Below are 15,061 nucleotides of genomic sequence, written 5' to 3' on the forward strand. Positions count from 1 at the left end.
AGGGGAAGGGCTCAGGTGAGCAGGGGAGGGCCCAGGTGAGGGCTCAGGTGAGCAGGGAGGGGCTCAGGTGAGCAGAAGGGGCTCAGGTGAGCAGGGGAGGGCTCAGGTGAGCAGGCAGGGCCCAGGTGAGCAGGGAGGGCCCAGGTGAGCAGGGGAAGGGCCCAGGTGAGCAGGAAGGGCTCAGGTGAGCAAGGGAGGGCACAGGTGAGCAGAAGGGGCTCAGGTGAGCAGGGGAAGGGCTCAGGTGAGCAGGGGAGGGGTCCAGGTGAGAAGAGGAAGGGCCCAGGTGAGCAGGGGAAGGGCCCAAGTGAGCAGGGGAAGGGTCCAGGTGAGCAGGGGAGGCTCAGGTGAGCAGGGGAAGGGCCCAGGTGAGGGCTCAGGTGAGCAGGGAGGGGTCCAGGTGAGCAGGAAGGGCCCAGGTGAGCAGGGGAGGGGTCCAGGTGAGCAGGAAGGGCCCAGGTGAGCAGGGGAGGGGTCCAGGTGAGCAGAAGGGGCCCAGGTGAGCAGGAAGGGCTCAGGTGAAGGCTCAGGTGAGCAGGGAGGGCCCAGGTGAGGGCTCAGGTGAGGGCTCAGGTGAGCAGAAGGGGTCCAGGTGAGCAGGGGAGGGGTCCAGGTGAGCAGGGGAAGGGCCCAGGTGATGGCTCAGGTGAGCAGAAGGGGCTCAGGTGAGCAGGAAGGGGCTCAGGTGAGCAGGGAGGGGTCCAGGTGAGCAGGGAGGGGTCCAGGTGAGCAGGAAGGGCCCAGGTGAGCAGGAAGGGCTCAGGTGAGCAGGGGAAGGGCTCAGGTGAGCAGGGGAGGGGTCCAGGTGAGCAAGGGAGGGGTCCAGGTGAGCAGGAAGGGCCCAGGTGAGGGCTCAGGTGAGCAGGAAGGGCTCAGGTGAGCAGAAGGGGCCCAGCTGAGCAGGGAGGGGTCCAGGTGAGCAGGGAAGAGGCTCAGGTGAGCAAGGGAGGGCCCAGGTGAGCAGGGGAGGGGTCCAGGTGAGAAGAGGAAGGGCTCAGGTGAGCAGGGAGGGGCTCAGGTGAGCAGGGAAGAGGCTCAGGTGAGCAAGGGAGGGCCCAGGTGAGCAGGGGAGGGGTCCAGGTGAGCAGGGAGGGCCCAGGTGAGCAGGGAGGGGCTCAGGTGAGCAGGGAGGGCCCAGGTCAGACTCACCTGAGGATTTGTTGCGCATCAGCCGCACCTCACGGGGCTGCACCCCCTGCGCCTGCAGCTGTGCCCGGATCTGTGGGGACACGGTGACACAGTGACACGTCAACAGGAGATAGGACAGCACCCATGGGGACACGGGGACAGCACCCATGGGGACACGGGGACAGTGGCCGTGTCACCTGGGACACAGGACAGCACCCACAGGGACATGGGGACACCGTGACGTCACCCACAGGCACAGGGGGACACCACCCACAGGGACACAAGACAGCCGCCATGTCACCTAGGACATGGGGACAGTGCCTGGAGGGAACATGGGGCCATCACGGCAGGGGGCGGGGCCATCCCAGATAGGGGGTGGGGCTATCCCAAATTTGGACAGGGCTACTGTATGAGGGGCGGGGCCATTCCTGATGGGGGTGGAGCCACCCAGAAATCAGAAGCGCCACCACAGATGGAGGCAGGGCCAGGATGAAGGGGGTGGGGCCATACGAGCTAGGGGGCGGGGCCATGCCAGGTAGGGGGCGGAGCCATCCCAGAAGTCAGAAGTGCCACCACAAATGAGGATGGACCCAAGATGAAAAGGGGTGGGGCTATCTAAGCTAAGGGGCGTGGCCATCCCAGATTGGGACAGTGTATTGTAGGTGGGGAGGGGCCATCCCAGCTAGGGGTGGAGCCATGATGAAAAGGGGTGGGGCCAACTGAGCTGGGGGCAGGGCCATGGTGAAAAGGGGTGGGGCCAACTGAGCTGGGGGCGGGGCCATGATGAAAAGGGGTTGGGGCCAACTGAGCTGGGGGTGGGGCCATAATGAAAAGGGGTGGGGCCAACTGAGCTGGGGGCGGGGCCATGATGAAAAGGGGTTGGGGCCAACTGAGCTGGGGGTGGGGCCATGATTAAAAGGGGTGGGGCCATGATGAAAAGGGGTGGGGCCAACTGAGCTGGGGGTGGGGCCATGATTAAAAGGGGTGGGGTCATGATGAAAAGGGGTTGGGGCCAACTGAGCTGGGGGCAGGGCCATGATGAAGATGGGTGTGCCCATCTGACTTAGGGGGCGTGGCCATCCCAGAAGAGAGTGGTGACATCATAGGAAGGGGTGGGGCTTGTGAAGAGGGGCGTGGCCACCCCAGGACAGGGCAGAGCCATCCCAGAAGTCAGAAGTGCCAGCACAGATGGGGGCGGGGCCAAGATGAAAAGGGGTGGGGCTATCTAAGCTAAGGGGCGTGGCCATCCCAGATTGGGACAGTGTATTGTAGGTGGGGAGGGGCCATCCCAGCTGGGGGTGGAGCCATGATGAAAAGGGGCGGGGCCAACTGAGCTGGGGGTGGGGCCATGATGAAAAGGGGTGGGGCCAACTGAGCTGGGGGCAAGGCCATGATGAAAAGGGGTTGGGGCCAACTGAGCTGGGGGCGGGGCCATGATGAAAAGGGGTTGGGGCCAACTGAGCTGGGGGCGGGGCCATGGTGAAAAGGGGTGGGGCCAACTGAGCTGGGGGCAGGGCCATGATGAAAAGGGGTGGGGCCAACTGAGCTGGGGGCGGGGCCATGATGAAAAGGGGCGGGGCCAACTGAGCTGGGGGTGGGGCCATGATGAAAAGGGGTTGGGGCCAACTGAGCTGGGGGCGGGGCCATGATGAAAAGGGGTGGAGCCAACTGAGCTGGGGGTGGGGCCATGATGAAAAGGGGCGGGGCCAACTGAGCTGGGGGGGGGGCCATGATGAAAAGGGGTTGGGGCCAACTGAGCTGGGGGCAGGGTCATGATGAAGATGGGTGTGCCCATCTGACTTAGGGGGCGTGGCCATCCCAGAAGAGAGTGCTGACGTCATAGGAAGGGGTGGGGCTTGTGAAGAGGGGCGTGGCCACCCCAGGAGGGGGCAGAGCCATCCCAGAAGTCAGAAGTGCCAGCACAGATGGGGGCAGGGCCAAGATGAAAAGGGGCGGGGCTATCTAAGCTAAGGGGCGTGGCCATCCCAGATTGGGACAGTGTATTGTAGGTGGGGAGAGGCCAACCCAGCTGGGGGTGGAGCCTTGCTGAAAAGGGGTGGGGCCAACTTGGCTGGGGGCAGGGCCATGATGAAAGGGGTGGGGCCAACTGAGCTGGGGGTGGGGCCATGATGAAAAGGGGTGGGGCCAACTGAGCTGGGGGCGGGGCCATGATGAAAAGGAGTTGGGGCCAACTCAGCTGGGGGCAGGGTCATGATGAAGATGGGTGTGCCCATCTGACTTAGGGGGCGTGGCCATCCCAGAAGAGAGTGCTGACGTCATAGGAAGGGGTGGGGCTTGCGAAGAGGGGCGTGGCCACCCCAGGAGGGGGCAGAGCCATCCCAGAAGTCAGAAGCGCCAGCACAGATGGGGGGGCGGGGCCAAGATGAAAAGGGGTGGGGCTATCTAAGCTAAGGGGCGTGGCCATCCCAGATTGGGACAGTGTATTGTAGGTGGGGAGGGGCCATCCCAGCTGGGGGTGGAGCCATGATGAAAAGGGGTGGGGCCAACTGAACTGGGGGTGGGGCCATGATGAAAAGGGGTGAGGCCAACTGAGCTGAGGGCGGGGCCATGATGAAAAGGGGCAGGGCCAACTGAGCTGGGGGTGGGGCCATGATGAAAAGGGGTGGGGCCAACTGAGCTGGGGGCAGGGCCATGATGAAAAGGGGTGGGGCCAAATGAGCTGGGGTGGGGCCAACTGAGCTGGGGGCGGGGCCATGATGAAAAGGGGTTGGGACCAACTGAGCTGGGGGTGGGGCCATGATGAAAAGGGGTGGGGCCATGATGAAAAGGGGTGGGGCCAACTGAGCTGGGGGCAGGGCCTTGATGAAAAGGGGCGGGGCCAACTGAGCTGGGGGTGGGGCCAACTGAGCTGGGGGTGGAGCCATGATGAAAAGGGGTGGGGCCAACTGAGCTGGGGGCAGGGCCATGATGAAAAGGGGTGGGGCCAACTGAGCTGGGGGTGGGGCCATGATGAAGATGGGTGTGCCCATCTGAGCTGGGGGCGTGGTCATCCCAGAAGAGAGTGGTGACATCATAGGAAGGGGTGGGGCTTGTGAAGAGGGGCGTGGCCACCCCAGGAGGGGGCAGAGCCATCCCAGAAGTCAGAAGTGCCAGCACAGATTGGGGGGCGGGGCCATGATGAAGAGGGGCGGAGCCATCCGAGCTGGGGGCGTGGTCACCCCGGGGAGAGGGCGTGGCCTCGGGGGTGTGGGGGCGTGGCTCACGTCATTCTCGGTGGCCGCCTGGGGCAGCATGCGCAGCATGACGATGGTGCTGGCGCGCGGCTCCTCCTCGGCGCCCTCCCGGTAATCCTGGTCCCGGTAATCGCCGTCGGCGCCGAACGGCAGCGCCGGGGGCTCCCGGGGCGGATCCCGGGGCGGATCCCGCTTCCGGGGCGGCTCCGAGCTCTCGTAGGAGCCCTGGAACAGGGGAGGGAGGGGTCAAGTTACAGCCCGAGCCCCTGGGAATTTTATAGAATTTTATATTGGAAATACTAACTCTCAAAGAAACACGGCATCTAACCTGAAATCATAAAAAAACCTTCCAAAATCAAACAAAAAACCTGAAATTATAAGCATATAACTTAAATAAAAACATGTAATATCATACAAAAAAACCCTTACAGTTCAAAGTTCTATGCTATAATACTACATATATAAAATAAAAATTTTAAAATGAAACCCAATCCTTGTTCTTCGCCTTCTTCATTAGAAAATTAAGAAAAATTTTGAAATTACTCATGTTACAGCCCTAGCCGCTGGGAATTTTATAGAATTTTATATTTTCTGTACTAAGAAATATTAACTCTCAAAGAAACACGGCATCTGACCTGAAATCATAAAGAAAACTTCAAAACTCAAACAAAAAACCTGAAAATATAAACGTGTAACTTAAATAAAAACATGTAACATCATACAAAAAAACCTTTACAGTTCAAAGTTTTATACTATAACACTACTTACATAAAATAAAAATTTTAAAATGAGACCTAATCCTGAAATTACAAGCGTATAACTTAAGTAAAAACATGTAATATCATACAAAAAAACCCTTACAGCTCAAAGTTTTATGCTATAATACTACATATATAAAATTAAAATTTTAAAATGAGACCTAATCCTTGTTCTTCGCCTTCTTCATTAGAAAATTAAAAAAAATTTTGAAATTACTCATGTTACAGCCCTAGCCGCTGGGAATTTTATAGAATTTTATATTTTCTGTACTAAAAAATATTAACTCTCAAGAAAACACGGCATCTAACCGGAAAACATAAAGAAAACTTCCAAAATCAAACAAAAAACTTGAAATTATAAGTGTATAACTTCAATAAAAGCATGTAATATCATACAAAAAAACCCTTACAGTTCAAAGTTTTATGCTACAATACTACGTATATAAAATTAAAATTTTAAAATGAGACCTAATCCTTGTTCTTCACCTTCTTCATTAAAAAATTAAGAAAAATTTTGAAATTACATAAAAAACTTTATATTATGAGGTACAGTTAGGTGCTGAATTAGAAATATAAATAATTCAAGTACCATTTCTTAATTAAACAGTTTATCTCTGAAAGACCCTGTGAAGATTATATTTATTGCATTTATTATAATTATTTTAAGTATATTTATATATTTTTATTGCTTTATTATTGCTATTTATATTTGCTTATTTACCATATTTATATATTTAATGGTTTTTTAGCTCATTACGTTATGCGACCAACAAAACTCATAACTTATAAAACACATTAAAATGAATACCTAATATCTAATATCTACATATTACAACACAAAAGTAACTATAAAATATATAAAAACAAATATCTAATATCTAATTGCAAACAAAATATACATCCTCATTATTTTTTTTTGCTAATTACGTTTGCCTATTTAACACACTTACATATTTATTATATTTTTAGTTCATTGCATTAGCACACTCCAAAACTCATAACTTATAAAACACATTAAAATGAATACCTAATATCTACACATTACAATACAAAGCTATACATAAGATGCATAAAAACAAATATCTAATATCTAATTGCAAACAGAACACACATTCTTATTATTTTATTTTTGCTAATTGCGTTTGCCTATTTATAACATTTATGTATTTATTATATTTTTAGTTTGTTGTATTCAGTTTTTCTCTGAAAGACCTTACGAAAATTATATTTATTGCATTTACTATAATTATTTTAAGTATATTTATATATATTTTACTGCTTTATAATTACTAATTATATTTGGTTATTTACCATATTTATATATTTAATATTTTTTTAGCTCATTACATTATGCCAACAGCAAAACTCGTAACTTATAAAACACATTAAAATGAACACCTAATATCTACTACCTACATATTACAATACAAAGCTATCTATAAAATACGTAAAAACAAGTATTTAATATCTAGTTGCAAACAAAGCATACATTCTTATTATTTTATTTTTGCTAATTACATTTGCCTATTTAACACACTTACATATTTATTATATTTTTAGTTCATTGCATTAGCACACTCCAAAACTCATAACTCGGAAAACTACATAAAAAGAAATGCCTAACTGCAAACAAAACACACATTTAAACCCAAAAGGAAATAAAAAATAAAACACAACAGGCTCCCCACACGCACCTGAGGGGGGGTCCCGGCATTGGGGGGTCCCTCGGGGGGTCCCCCGTAGCCCCGGTAGTCCATGTCGCGATAGTCGTGATCCCGCTGGGTGCGGGAGCCGTCCTCGGAGGGGGGAGGGGCGCCCCCATAACGCCCCGTGCGGTCCCCACGGCCACCCCTGGGTGGGTGAGGGGAGGGGGTGAGGGTCAGGGAGGGCCCAGAGCTCTGGGGGGGTCCCCAAAAATCTGAACTTCAAATCCTGGGCCTCAAATCTGCACCTCAGATTTGGACCCCAAAATCCTGGGCCCCCAAATCTGCACGACAAATCTGCACCCCAAATCCTGATCCCATATACTGGACCCCAAAGCTGCATCTCAAATTCTGGAGTCCAAATCTGGACCCCAAATCCTGGACCTTAAATCTGCACCTCAGATTTGGACCCCAAATCCTGGGCCCCCAAATCTGCACGACAAATCTGCACCCCAAATCCTGATCCCAAATCTAGACCTGAAATCTTCCACCTTAAATCCTGGCTCCCAAACCTGGACCCCAAACCCTGGACCTTAAATCTGCACCCCAAATCCTGACCCCAAATCCTGACCCCAAATACTGGACCCCAAAGCTGGATCTCAAATCCAGGACCCCAAATCTGGATATTAAATCCTGACCCCAAATCTGGATCTCAAATTCTGGAGTCCAAATCTGGACCCCAAATCCTGGACATTAAATCTGCACCTTAAATCCTGATCCCAAATCCTGGACCCCAAAGCTGGATCTCAAATCCTGACCCCAAATACTGGACCCCAGAGCTGGATCTCAAATCCTGGACCCCAAATCCTGACCCCAAATACTGGACCCCAAAGCTGGACCTCAAATTCTGGAGTCCAAATCTGCACCCCAAATCCTGACCCCAAATACTGGACCCCAAAGCTGGATCTCAAATCCTGACCCCAAATCTGGATATTAAATCCTGACCACAAATTTGGACCTCAAATTCTGGAGTCCAAATCTGGGCCCCAAATCCCGGACCTTAAATCTGCACCTCAAATTTGGACACCAAATCCTGGGCCCCCAATCTGCACAACAAATCCTGCACTCCAAATCTGCACCCCAAATCCTGATCCCAAATCTGGACCTCAAATTCTGGAGTCCAAATCTGGACCCCAAATCTGCACCCCATATACTGGACCCAAAATCCTGGACCTTAAATCTAAACCTCAAATTCTGGACTCCAAATCTGCACCCCAAATACTGGACCCCAAAGCTGGATCTCAAATCCTGCACCCCAAATCTGGATCCCAAATCCTGCCTCCCAAATCCCGCACCCACAATCCTGCACCCCAAATTTGTATACTTCAAATCTGTACCCCAAATCTGCATCTCAAATCCTGGGCCCCAAATCTTGGACTCGAAATCTGCACAACAAATCTACACAATAAATCCTGGACCTTAAATCTGACCCCAAATCTGGACCCCAAATGGCTCCTTCCAACCTCCAGGGTCCCCAAAGTCCCCAAATGTCCCCTCACCCCGCCATGGGATCCCCAAATGCCCCCTGAGGGGCTCCCAAACGTCCCCTCCCTACCCAAAAAATTAAATTTAATTTCCTGGGGTCCTCAAGAGCTGCCCAGATGTTCCCCCTACCCCAGTCCCGAATTTTGGGGGTCCCCAGGTCCCCCCTCACCTGCGTTCGTACTCCATGGTGCCTGCACCTGTGAGGGCAGCGACTGCTAAAACTGGGAGGAACTGGGAGGAACTGGGAGGAACTGGGAGGAACGACTGGAAAATTTTATGGCAAACTGGGGAAACGAGGATGGAACTGGGATGAACTGGGAGGCACTGGGCCCTGTGCAGGAGAGAAGGAGGAGACATGACCACCCTGATACCCCGCCCATAATTAGCATATAATACCACGCCTCCTAATTAGCATACACCACCCCACCCCTTAATTAGCATGAAAATTCCAGCCCCGAGTCCCGCTCTCACACCCCCCTCCCTCACAAACTGCACCGGGAGCTCTGTTCAGCCCCGCCCCTCCCGGTCGGTCCCGCCCCTCCCGGTCAGCTCCTCCCCTTCCGTTAAGCCCCTCCCCTCCCGGCAGACCCCTCCCCATCCCGTTCGGGCCCGTCCCGCCCCTCACCGCCGTCCCGACCTTGCCCAGCGCCGCCGCCGCCGCCGCTCCCCGGCACCAAAATGGCGGAGCCGCTCCCGCTCTGTCGGGCCCGTCCCGCGCGCCCGCCCTCGCCGCGCTCCCATTGGTCAACACTCCCGCCAGTCCGAAAACTCCCCGTTCTTATTGGTTCATACTGTAGAGTAGGCGGTGCAGCACTACGGCTGGATGTGATTAGTTGCAGACCAAAAGTAGGTGGGGTCATTAATAATGTGTGAGCGGGACAAGGTAAGTGCAGAGTTCTGATTGGCTGCACGATGCGGGGGCGGGACGAAACGCCAATGCGAGGTCGCGATTGGTCGGATTGAGCGGAAGAGGCGAGGCAGAGCGGCGGGGCAAGATGGCAGCGCTGTGGCGGGCGCTGCGGGCGCTGCGGGCGCTGCCCGCCGGGGCACGGGGCCGCTCGGCGGGGTCGCCCGGGGCTGTGGCGCTGCCGCGGCCGCTCGGGGCCGACGCGCACGAGGAGGAGCCGATGTTGGTGGCGCAGAGGAAGGTGAGCAGCCAAGGGCAAAGCGGGAGGGGCGGGGCGGGGGTCGTGTGGGGATTGTGGGTGGGCGTGGTCTGTGGAGGGGCGTGGCTTGGGACGGGGTTACTCTTGGGTGGGGTTTAATATACATGACTGGAAAGGGCGTGGCCTAGCTGGAATAGGCGTGGTGTAAATGCTGTGGGCGGGGCTTTAGGAGTTTAAAGGATCTGTGAATGGGCGTGACTTCGTGGGCGGGGCCTAATTTAGGGCGTGGCCTCACCGTGCGCAGAATTGTGTGGTTGTAAAAGGGAGGGGCCCGGAGCGGGCGTGGGCTGGCCCGAATGAGGGGACATATTTGGAACCCATGGGTGTGTCTCAGATGGGCGGGGCCAGGAAAGGGCGTAGCCAGTGCTGGGATTTAGGAGGAAAACACACCTGGGGTTGGGGCTCAGGTGGTTCCTCAGGCCCTGTGCTCCTGAGGAGGGGCTGGGACGCACCTGAGGTCATGGAGGAGGGGTTGGGACACACCTGGAGATCCTGGAGGAGCGGGTGGGACATGCCTGGACGGGACAGGGGGCTCACACAACCCTCCCCACACAGAACCCCGACTATCATGGCTTCTCGTCCGACCCCGACGCCGACGTGCTGAACATGCGCGCCGCCTTCCTGGCCGGCATCTCCATCGCCATCGTCCTGGGCTCCGTCTTCGTCCATTACCTGCCTGACCACGGGTCCGTGATTGTGGGGTTTCACCTGGGAAACCCCCCATGGTGAAGGGGGGACGGTGACAGCCCCAAGGGAAGCTTGTAGTTGAGAGCCTCTCGATAGCCTCCCTACATGTTTGTGGTTTATAGGATTTTTTTGTGGGGGTTGTGGGTGTTGTTGGGTTTCCTGAGAGTTCTGTAGGACCTTCCAAGGGGATTTGGGGACCAACAAGACCCCTTGTACACCCTACAGGGGTTTCTATGAAATCTTTGGGGGGTTTTGGGATCCATAGGGCCCTTGGCAGGTTTGGGAGTGTCTATAGGAGCCCTTGGGGACGTGGGAGAGGATTTAGGGGGCTACAGAGCCCGTGGGGGGCTATAGGGGGGCTGAGGGGGGTTAAGGTGGACTCTGGGGGGCGTATAGGGACCTATAGAGACACCTGGGCCTTTGAGGAGGGAGGAATTTGGAGACCTGGCAGGGGGTTTGGGATGTCCCCACGGATCCCCGAAGTGTGGGGCTCACCTGTCCACCCCCTACCCCGCAGGCTGCAGCAGTGGGCGCGGCGTGAGGCCGAGAGGCTGGTGCGGGAGCGGGAGTGCCGTGGGGAGCCCCTGCTCACCTCCAACTACTACAACCCCAAGTGTCTCCCCCTGCCCCCCTCGGAGTGACCCTCGGACCCTCAGCCGTCCCCCCGGAGTGACCCCGGAGTCCGGTGTTGGTTTGTGAATAAAGTTCTGGTTTCCTCCCGACTCCTGCGCCTTTGATTTTGGGGGGAGGAAGAAGAAACTACATCTCCCAGCGAGCCTTGCGGCCTGGTGACGTCACCAGGCAGCGACACCACGCGGAAATGGCGCTCTGGCCTCCACTGATTCGCATCGCTTCTCAAGAGACTACATCTCCCAGGGGACCCTGCGGTTCCATGACGTCACCAGGCAGCGACACCACGCGGAAATGACGCCCTGGTCCTCACGGCCCCTCCCAGGTTCCCCTGTAGCTCCCCAGAGCCCCTGTAAGACCCCCATGGCCCCCTAGAGCCACTCAAGTCCCACATAACCTGCGAGGGAGCCCCTCTAGGGCCCTGCAGACCCCCGAGGCTTCCCAGGTTCCCCCTGGGCTGCCGCAGACCCGCCTCGGTCCCCTATAGCCCCCTCAGGTGCTCCCCACGCCCCTCTGTGTAGCCCCCTTTGGCTTTGGGACCCCCCTTAGGCTCCCATAGGTTCCTGCATTACTTCGGAGGCCTTTATTTAAAATTTTCCATGCAGTTCCACCAAGTTGTGCAATTCGGCATGACACTACGTAAAGTCTTCCGCGATTTCCTGTGCGCTCTTTAAGGGCTTCTACGAGGCTCTGACCGGCCCCTATCAGCCCCCAAAAACCTTCCTTAGATCCCTATAGCCCCCCAAGGGCCCCTATAGGTCCCAGGCCCCCCCGTACCCACCAATAGCCCCCCACGCTCCGCCTTTTCTATCCCACTGTCCCCTCTCGGCTGCCGTCGGGGCGGCGTGCGCCGCGCCGTATCACGAGGCCGCGCAAGAGGTGTGGCCTTCCTCATCCGGGACCCTGCGGCAGGAAAAGGGGCGTGGCCAGCCGGGGCGCGCCCGCCCAATCCTCGCGTCGGGTGAGGCGGGCAGGGAGGGGGGCGGGCGGTGGCGGGAGGAGACAACCAATGAGAGCGCGGCACCGGGCAGCGCCGACCAATGGGAGAGCTCGGGGGGCGGGGCCTCGCGCGCGCAGGGAGGGGGCGGCGGGTGGCAGCGGCCGCGGCCGCCATCTTGTCGCGGAGGAGCCGAGCGGAGCGGGCGGGACCCGGCGGCGGGGCCTGGACAGCGACATTGGTGCGGGGCCGGGAGCGAGCCCGGGGGTGCTCGGGGGCTGCCCCGGTCTTCAGGGGCGCGGGGAGGCGGCCCCGGGGCCGGCCAGTGCGGCCCCGCCTTGCGGGATCCATCACCGGGCCTGGAGGGGGCAGGGGGGGAGCCGTGAGGGGGAACCGCCCCCCCCCCCCCCCCCCACAGCGAGACCCTCAGGATGGGGAGCCCGGGGGGAAACGCGACCCCCGCTCGGGGAGCTCCGGGGATGGGGAACCCCCCTGGGTGGGACCCCCGGGGATGGGGAACCCGCCCCGGTTAATGGGGAACCCCGCAAGGGAGGCCCCGAGGGCGGGACCGGCCCGGGATGGGACCCCCGGGACCCGCCCGGGACCCGCCCGGTGCCGGGAGCGCTCTCAGGGGCGGGGGCGGTGCCGTGCCTGGCTCTGGGGGTGCTGCTGTGTCTGATGGCCCTCAGTGCCACTTCGCTGTCCCCAAGTGTCCCTCCCCACCCTTCTGTGTGTCCGTCCATCCCTGCGTGTCGCTCTGTCCGTGCCCGGTGTCACCGGGGCGGTGACAGCCAATGGGACAGCGCGGGGGAGCTGTCGCACCTGGTGGCCCCGCCCGTGACCCCATTCACCTGGTGTGTCACCGTCTGTGCCACCTGGTGTCACCCTCCGTGTCCCCGCTGTCACCTGGTGTCACCCTGCATCACCCTCTCCATCCCTGCTGTCCCTCGTTGCCATCTCCGGTGTCACCTGGTGTCACCTCCAGCATCATCCCCTGTCCCCGGTGTCACCTCTCGTCACTTTATGTGTCGCTGTGTCCTGTTCAGTGTCACCCTGTGTGTCACCTCCTGCTGTTGGTGACCTCAGGTGGCCACAGTTGTCACCTCTTGTCCCCAGCATCGCCCCGTGTCTCTCTCAGTGTCCCTGCTGTCCCCAGCACTGTCCCCGTGTGACCCTGCCTGGCTTCTGTCCCTGTCCCCAAATGTCCAACTGATCCCTGGCTGTCCCCACATGTCCAGTTTGCTGCTGTCCCTGTCCCTGGATGTCCCCAGATGTGCCCTGACCCCATCCTTGTCCCCAGATGTCCCCCGGTGTCCCCAGCTGTCCAGCTGCCCTCTGCCCACGGATGTCCCTACCCTCTCTTTGTCCCCAGATGTCCCCATGTGTCCCCTGACTATCCCTGTCCCCAGATGTCCCCAGCTGTTCCCTGTCTCTTCCTGTCCCCTGCCTGTCCCTCTATCCAGATGTCCCCTGATGTCCCCAGGTGTCCCTGACTGTCCCTGTCCCCATATATCCTCTGAATATCCCTGTCCCCAACTGTCCCCAGGTGTCCCTGATGTCCCTGTCCCTTCACTGTCCATGTCCCCATTTGTCCCTGACTGTCTTCTCACTGTCCCCAGCTGTCCCTGATGTGCCTGTCCCTGACTGTCCCTGTCTCCAGCTGTCCCATGGTGTCCCCAGCTGTCCCTGATGTCCCCTCACTGTCCCTGTCCCCAGCTGTCCCTCCCTGTCCCTTATGTCCCTGTCCCTGATGTCCCTCCCTGTCCCTGATGTCCCTGTCCCCAGCTGTCCCTCCCTGTCCCTGATGTCCCTGTCGCTGTCCCCAGATGTCCCTCACTGTCCCTGATGTCCCTCCCTGTCCCTGATGTCCCTGTCGCTGTCCCTGATGTCCCTGTCCCTGTCCCCAGATGTCCCAGCTGTCCCTGATGTCCCTCCCTGTCCCTGATGTCCCTGTCCCTGTCCCCAGCTGTCCCAGCTGTCCCTGTCCCTGATGTCCCTGATGTCCCTGTCGCTGTCCCCAGCTGTCCCAGCTGTCCCTGTCCCTGATGTCCCTGTCCCTGTCCCTGATGTCCCTGTCGCTGTCCCCAGATGTCCAGCTCCCCGCTGTCGAAGAAGCGCCGCGTCTCTGGGTCAGAGCCACCGACGGGCTCCAGCCGTGCCCCTGCCCCCGCCGTGTCCCCGAGCGTCACCCCCGCCAACGTGAGTGCCACCACCCCCCTGAGTGACACTGCCACCTCCTGAGTGCCACCAACCCCTCCTGAGTGACATTGCCACCTCCTGAGTGCCACCAACCCCTCTGAGTGCCACCAACCCCCCTGAGTGCCACCAACCCCTCCTGAGTGCCACCACCCCCTCCTGACATTGCCACCTCCTGAGTGCCACCAACCCCTCTGAGTGCCACTGTCCCCTCCTGAGTGCCTCCAACCCCTCACTGCCACTGCCTGAGTGCCACCACCCCCCCGAGTGACGCTGCCACCTCCTGAGTGATGCCAACGCCCCCGAGTGACACTGCCACCTCCCGAATGCCACCAACCCCTCTGAGTGCCACCAGCCCACCCTGAGTGCCACTGTCCTCTCCTGAGTGCCCCCAACCCCTCTGAGTGCCACCAACCCCTCCTGAGTGCCACCAACCCATCCTGAGTGCCACCAACCCGAGTGCCACCAACCCCTCTGAGTGCCACCAACCCCCCCTGAGTGCCACCAACCCATCCTGAGTGCCACCAACCCGAGTGCCACCAACCCATCCTGAGTGCCACCAACCCGAGTGCCACCAACGGATTCATATTCCAATACCCTCTGAGTGCCACCATCCTGTCCTGAGTGCCACCAACCCATCCTGAGTGCCACCACTCCCCCGAGTGCCACCAACCCATCCTGAGTGCCACCAACCCCTCTGAGTGCTACCAATCCCTCCTGAGTGCCACCATCCTGCCCTGAGTGCCACCACTCCCCCGAGTGCCACTGTCCCCTCCTGAGTGCCACCAACCCATCCTGAGTGCCACCAACTCCCCCTGAGTGCCACCGACCCTTCGGGGACCCTGAGCCACCCACAGTGGCTTTGTCACCCTTTGGGAGCGCCCGGTGTCATTGTCACATCTGTGGTGCTCAGAGCTGCTGCTGCTGCTGGGGGCATGGTGTCCCCTGGTGTCACCTGTGGCTCTTGGGGTTGTCCCTTGATGTCCCCTTACTCTGCTCAGGGTCATTTAATGTCCCTCTTTGTCCTGGCGGTGACATTTGTCCCCAGTGTCCCCCCCACCATGGGTGGTGTCACCTACAGGTCTTGTGGGTGGCACGTGTCCCTCAGTGTCCCTTCAGTCCCCTCAGGGTCACTCTGTTACAGTGCTTTGGTGACAATTGCTGTCCTTTGCTGTCC

The 15,061-nt window shown here is 57.5% G+C and overlaps 3 protein-coding genes and 1 long non-coding RNA gene across 7 annotated transcripts in view; 2 read left to right on the forward strand and 2 right to left on the reverse strand.

Annotated features, from left to right (window-relative positions):
• LOC141726336 (RNA-binding protein 10-like) overlaps positions 1–8,995 on the reverse strand; it is a gene marked incomplete at its 3' end in the record, with an annotated part of 40,090 nt that extends 31,095 nt beyond the window's left edge. Inside the window, 5 exon segments of the mRNA XM_074531123.1 lie at positions 1,150–1,219; positions 4,353–4,547; positions 6,775–6,931; positions 8,438–8,599; positions 8,894–8,995. Of these exon segments, the coding sequence (XP_074387224.1) occupies positions 1,150–1,219; positions 4,353–4,547; positions 6,775–6,931; positions 8,438–8,454 (439 nt within the window).
• Positions 6,944–8,431, reverse strand: LOC141726339 (uncharacterized). Its single transcript, XR_012577613.1, has 3 exons — positions 7,929–8,431; positions 7,074–7,180; positions 6,944–7,031 (listed from the first exon to the last, which is right to left on the reverse strand). It is a non-coding gene; the product is annotated as an uncharacterized LOC141726339 (long non-coding RNA).
• A 226-nt stretch (positions 8,996–9,221) lies between the features above and the next one.
• NDUFB11 (NADH:ubiquinone oxidoreductase subunit B11) lies at positions 9,222–10,843 on the forward strand. The gene is made up of 3 exons (XM_074531124.1): positions 9,222–9,416; positions 9,990–10,120; positions 10,639–10,843. The coding sequence occupies exons 1-3, from the start codon at positions 9,264–9,266 to the stop codon at positions 10,760–10,762; spliced, it is 408 nt and encodes a 135-aa protein (XP_074387225.1). The 5' UTR covers positions 9,222–9,263; the 3' UTR covers positions 10,763–10,843.
• Positions 10,844–11,819: 976 nt separating this feature from the next.
• The window catches only part of UBA1 (ubiquitin like modifier activating enzyme 1), a 45,542-nt gene continuing 42,300 nt past the window's right edge, over positions 11,820–15,061 (forward strand). For 3 of the 4 annotated variants that reach the window (XM_074531173.1, XM_074531172.1, XM_074531171.1), the window contains exons 1-2: positions 11,820–11,929; positions 13,777–13,887. In XM_074531173.1, the coding sequence (XP_074387274.1) occupies positions 13,777–13,887 (111 nt within the window). In that variant the 5' untranslated portion in view covers positions 11,820–11,929. Of the gene's footprint in view, positions 11,930–13,594; positions 13,605–13,745; positions 13,888–15,061 lie in introns of those variants that run through there. The other variant, XM_074531174.1, reaches the window with a different exon arrangement.

Source organism: Zonotrichia albicollis, chromosome 34 (assembly GCF_047830755.1).
Source record: "Zonotrichia albicollis isolate bZonAlb1 chromosome 34, bZonAlb1.hap1, whole genome shotgun sequence".
Taxonomy (NCBI): domain Eukaryota; kingdom Metazoa; phylum Chordata; class Aves; order Passeriformes; family Passerellidae; genus Zonotrichia; species Zonotrichia albicollis.

What these genes read in the sequence shown, in the direction of transcription:
- NDUFB11 (XM_074531124.1), top strand. Translation starts at nt 9,264, where the DNA reads ATGGCAGCGCTGTGGCGGGCGCTGCGGGCGCTGCGGGCGCTGCCCGCC. An exon ending in TGTTGGTGGCGCAGAGGAAG is followed by an intron (nt 9,417 to 9,989) that starts GTGAGCAGCCAA and finishes CTCCCCACACAG; the next exon opens with AACCCCGACTATCATGGCTT. An exon ending in CATTACCTGCCTGACCACGG is followed by an intron (nt 10,121 to 10,638) that starts GTCCGTGATTGT and finishes CCTACCCCGCAG; the next exon opens with GCTGCAGCAGTGGGCGCGGC.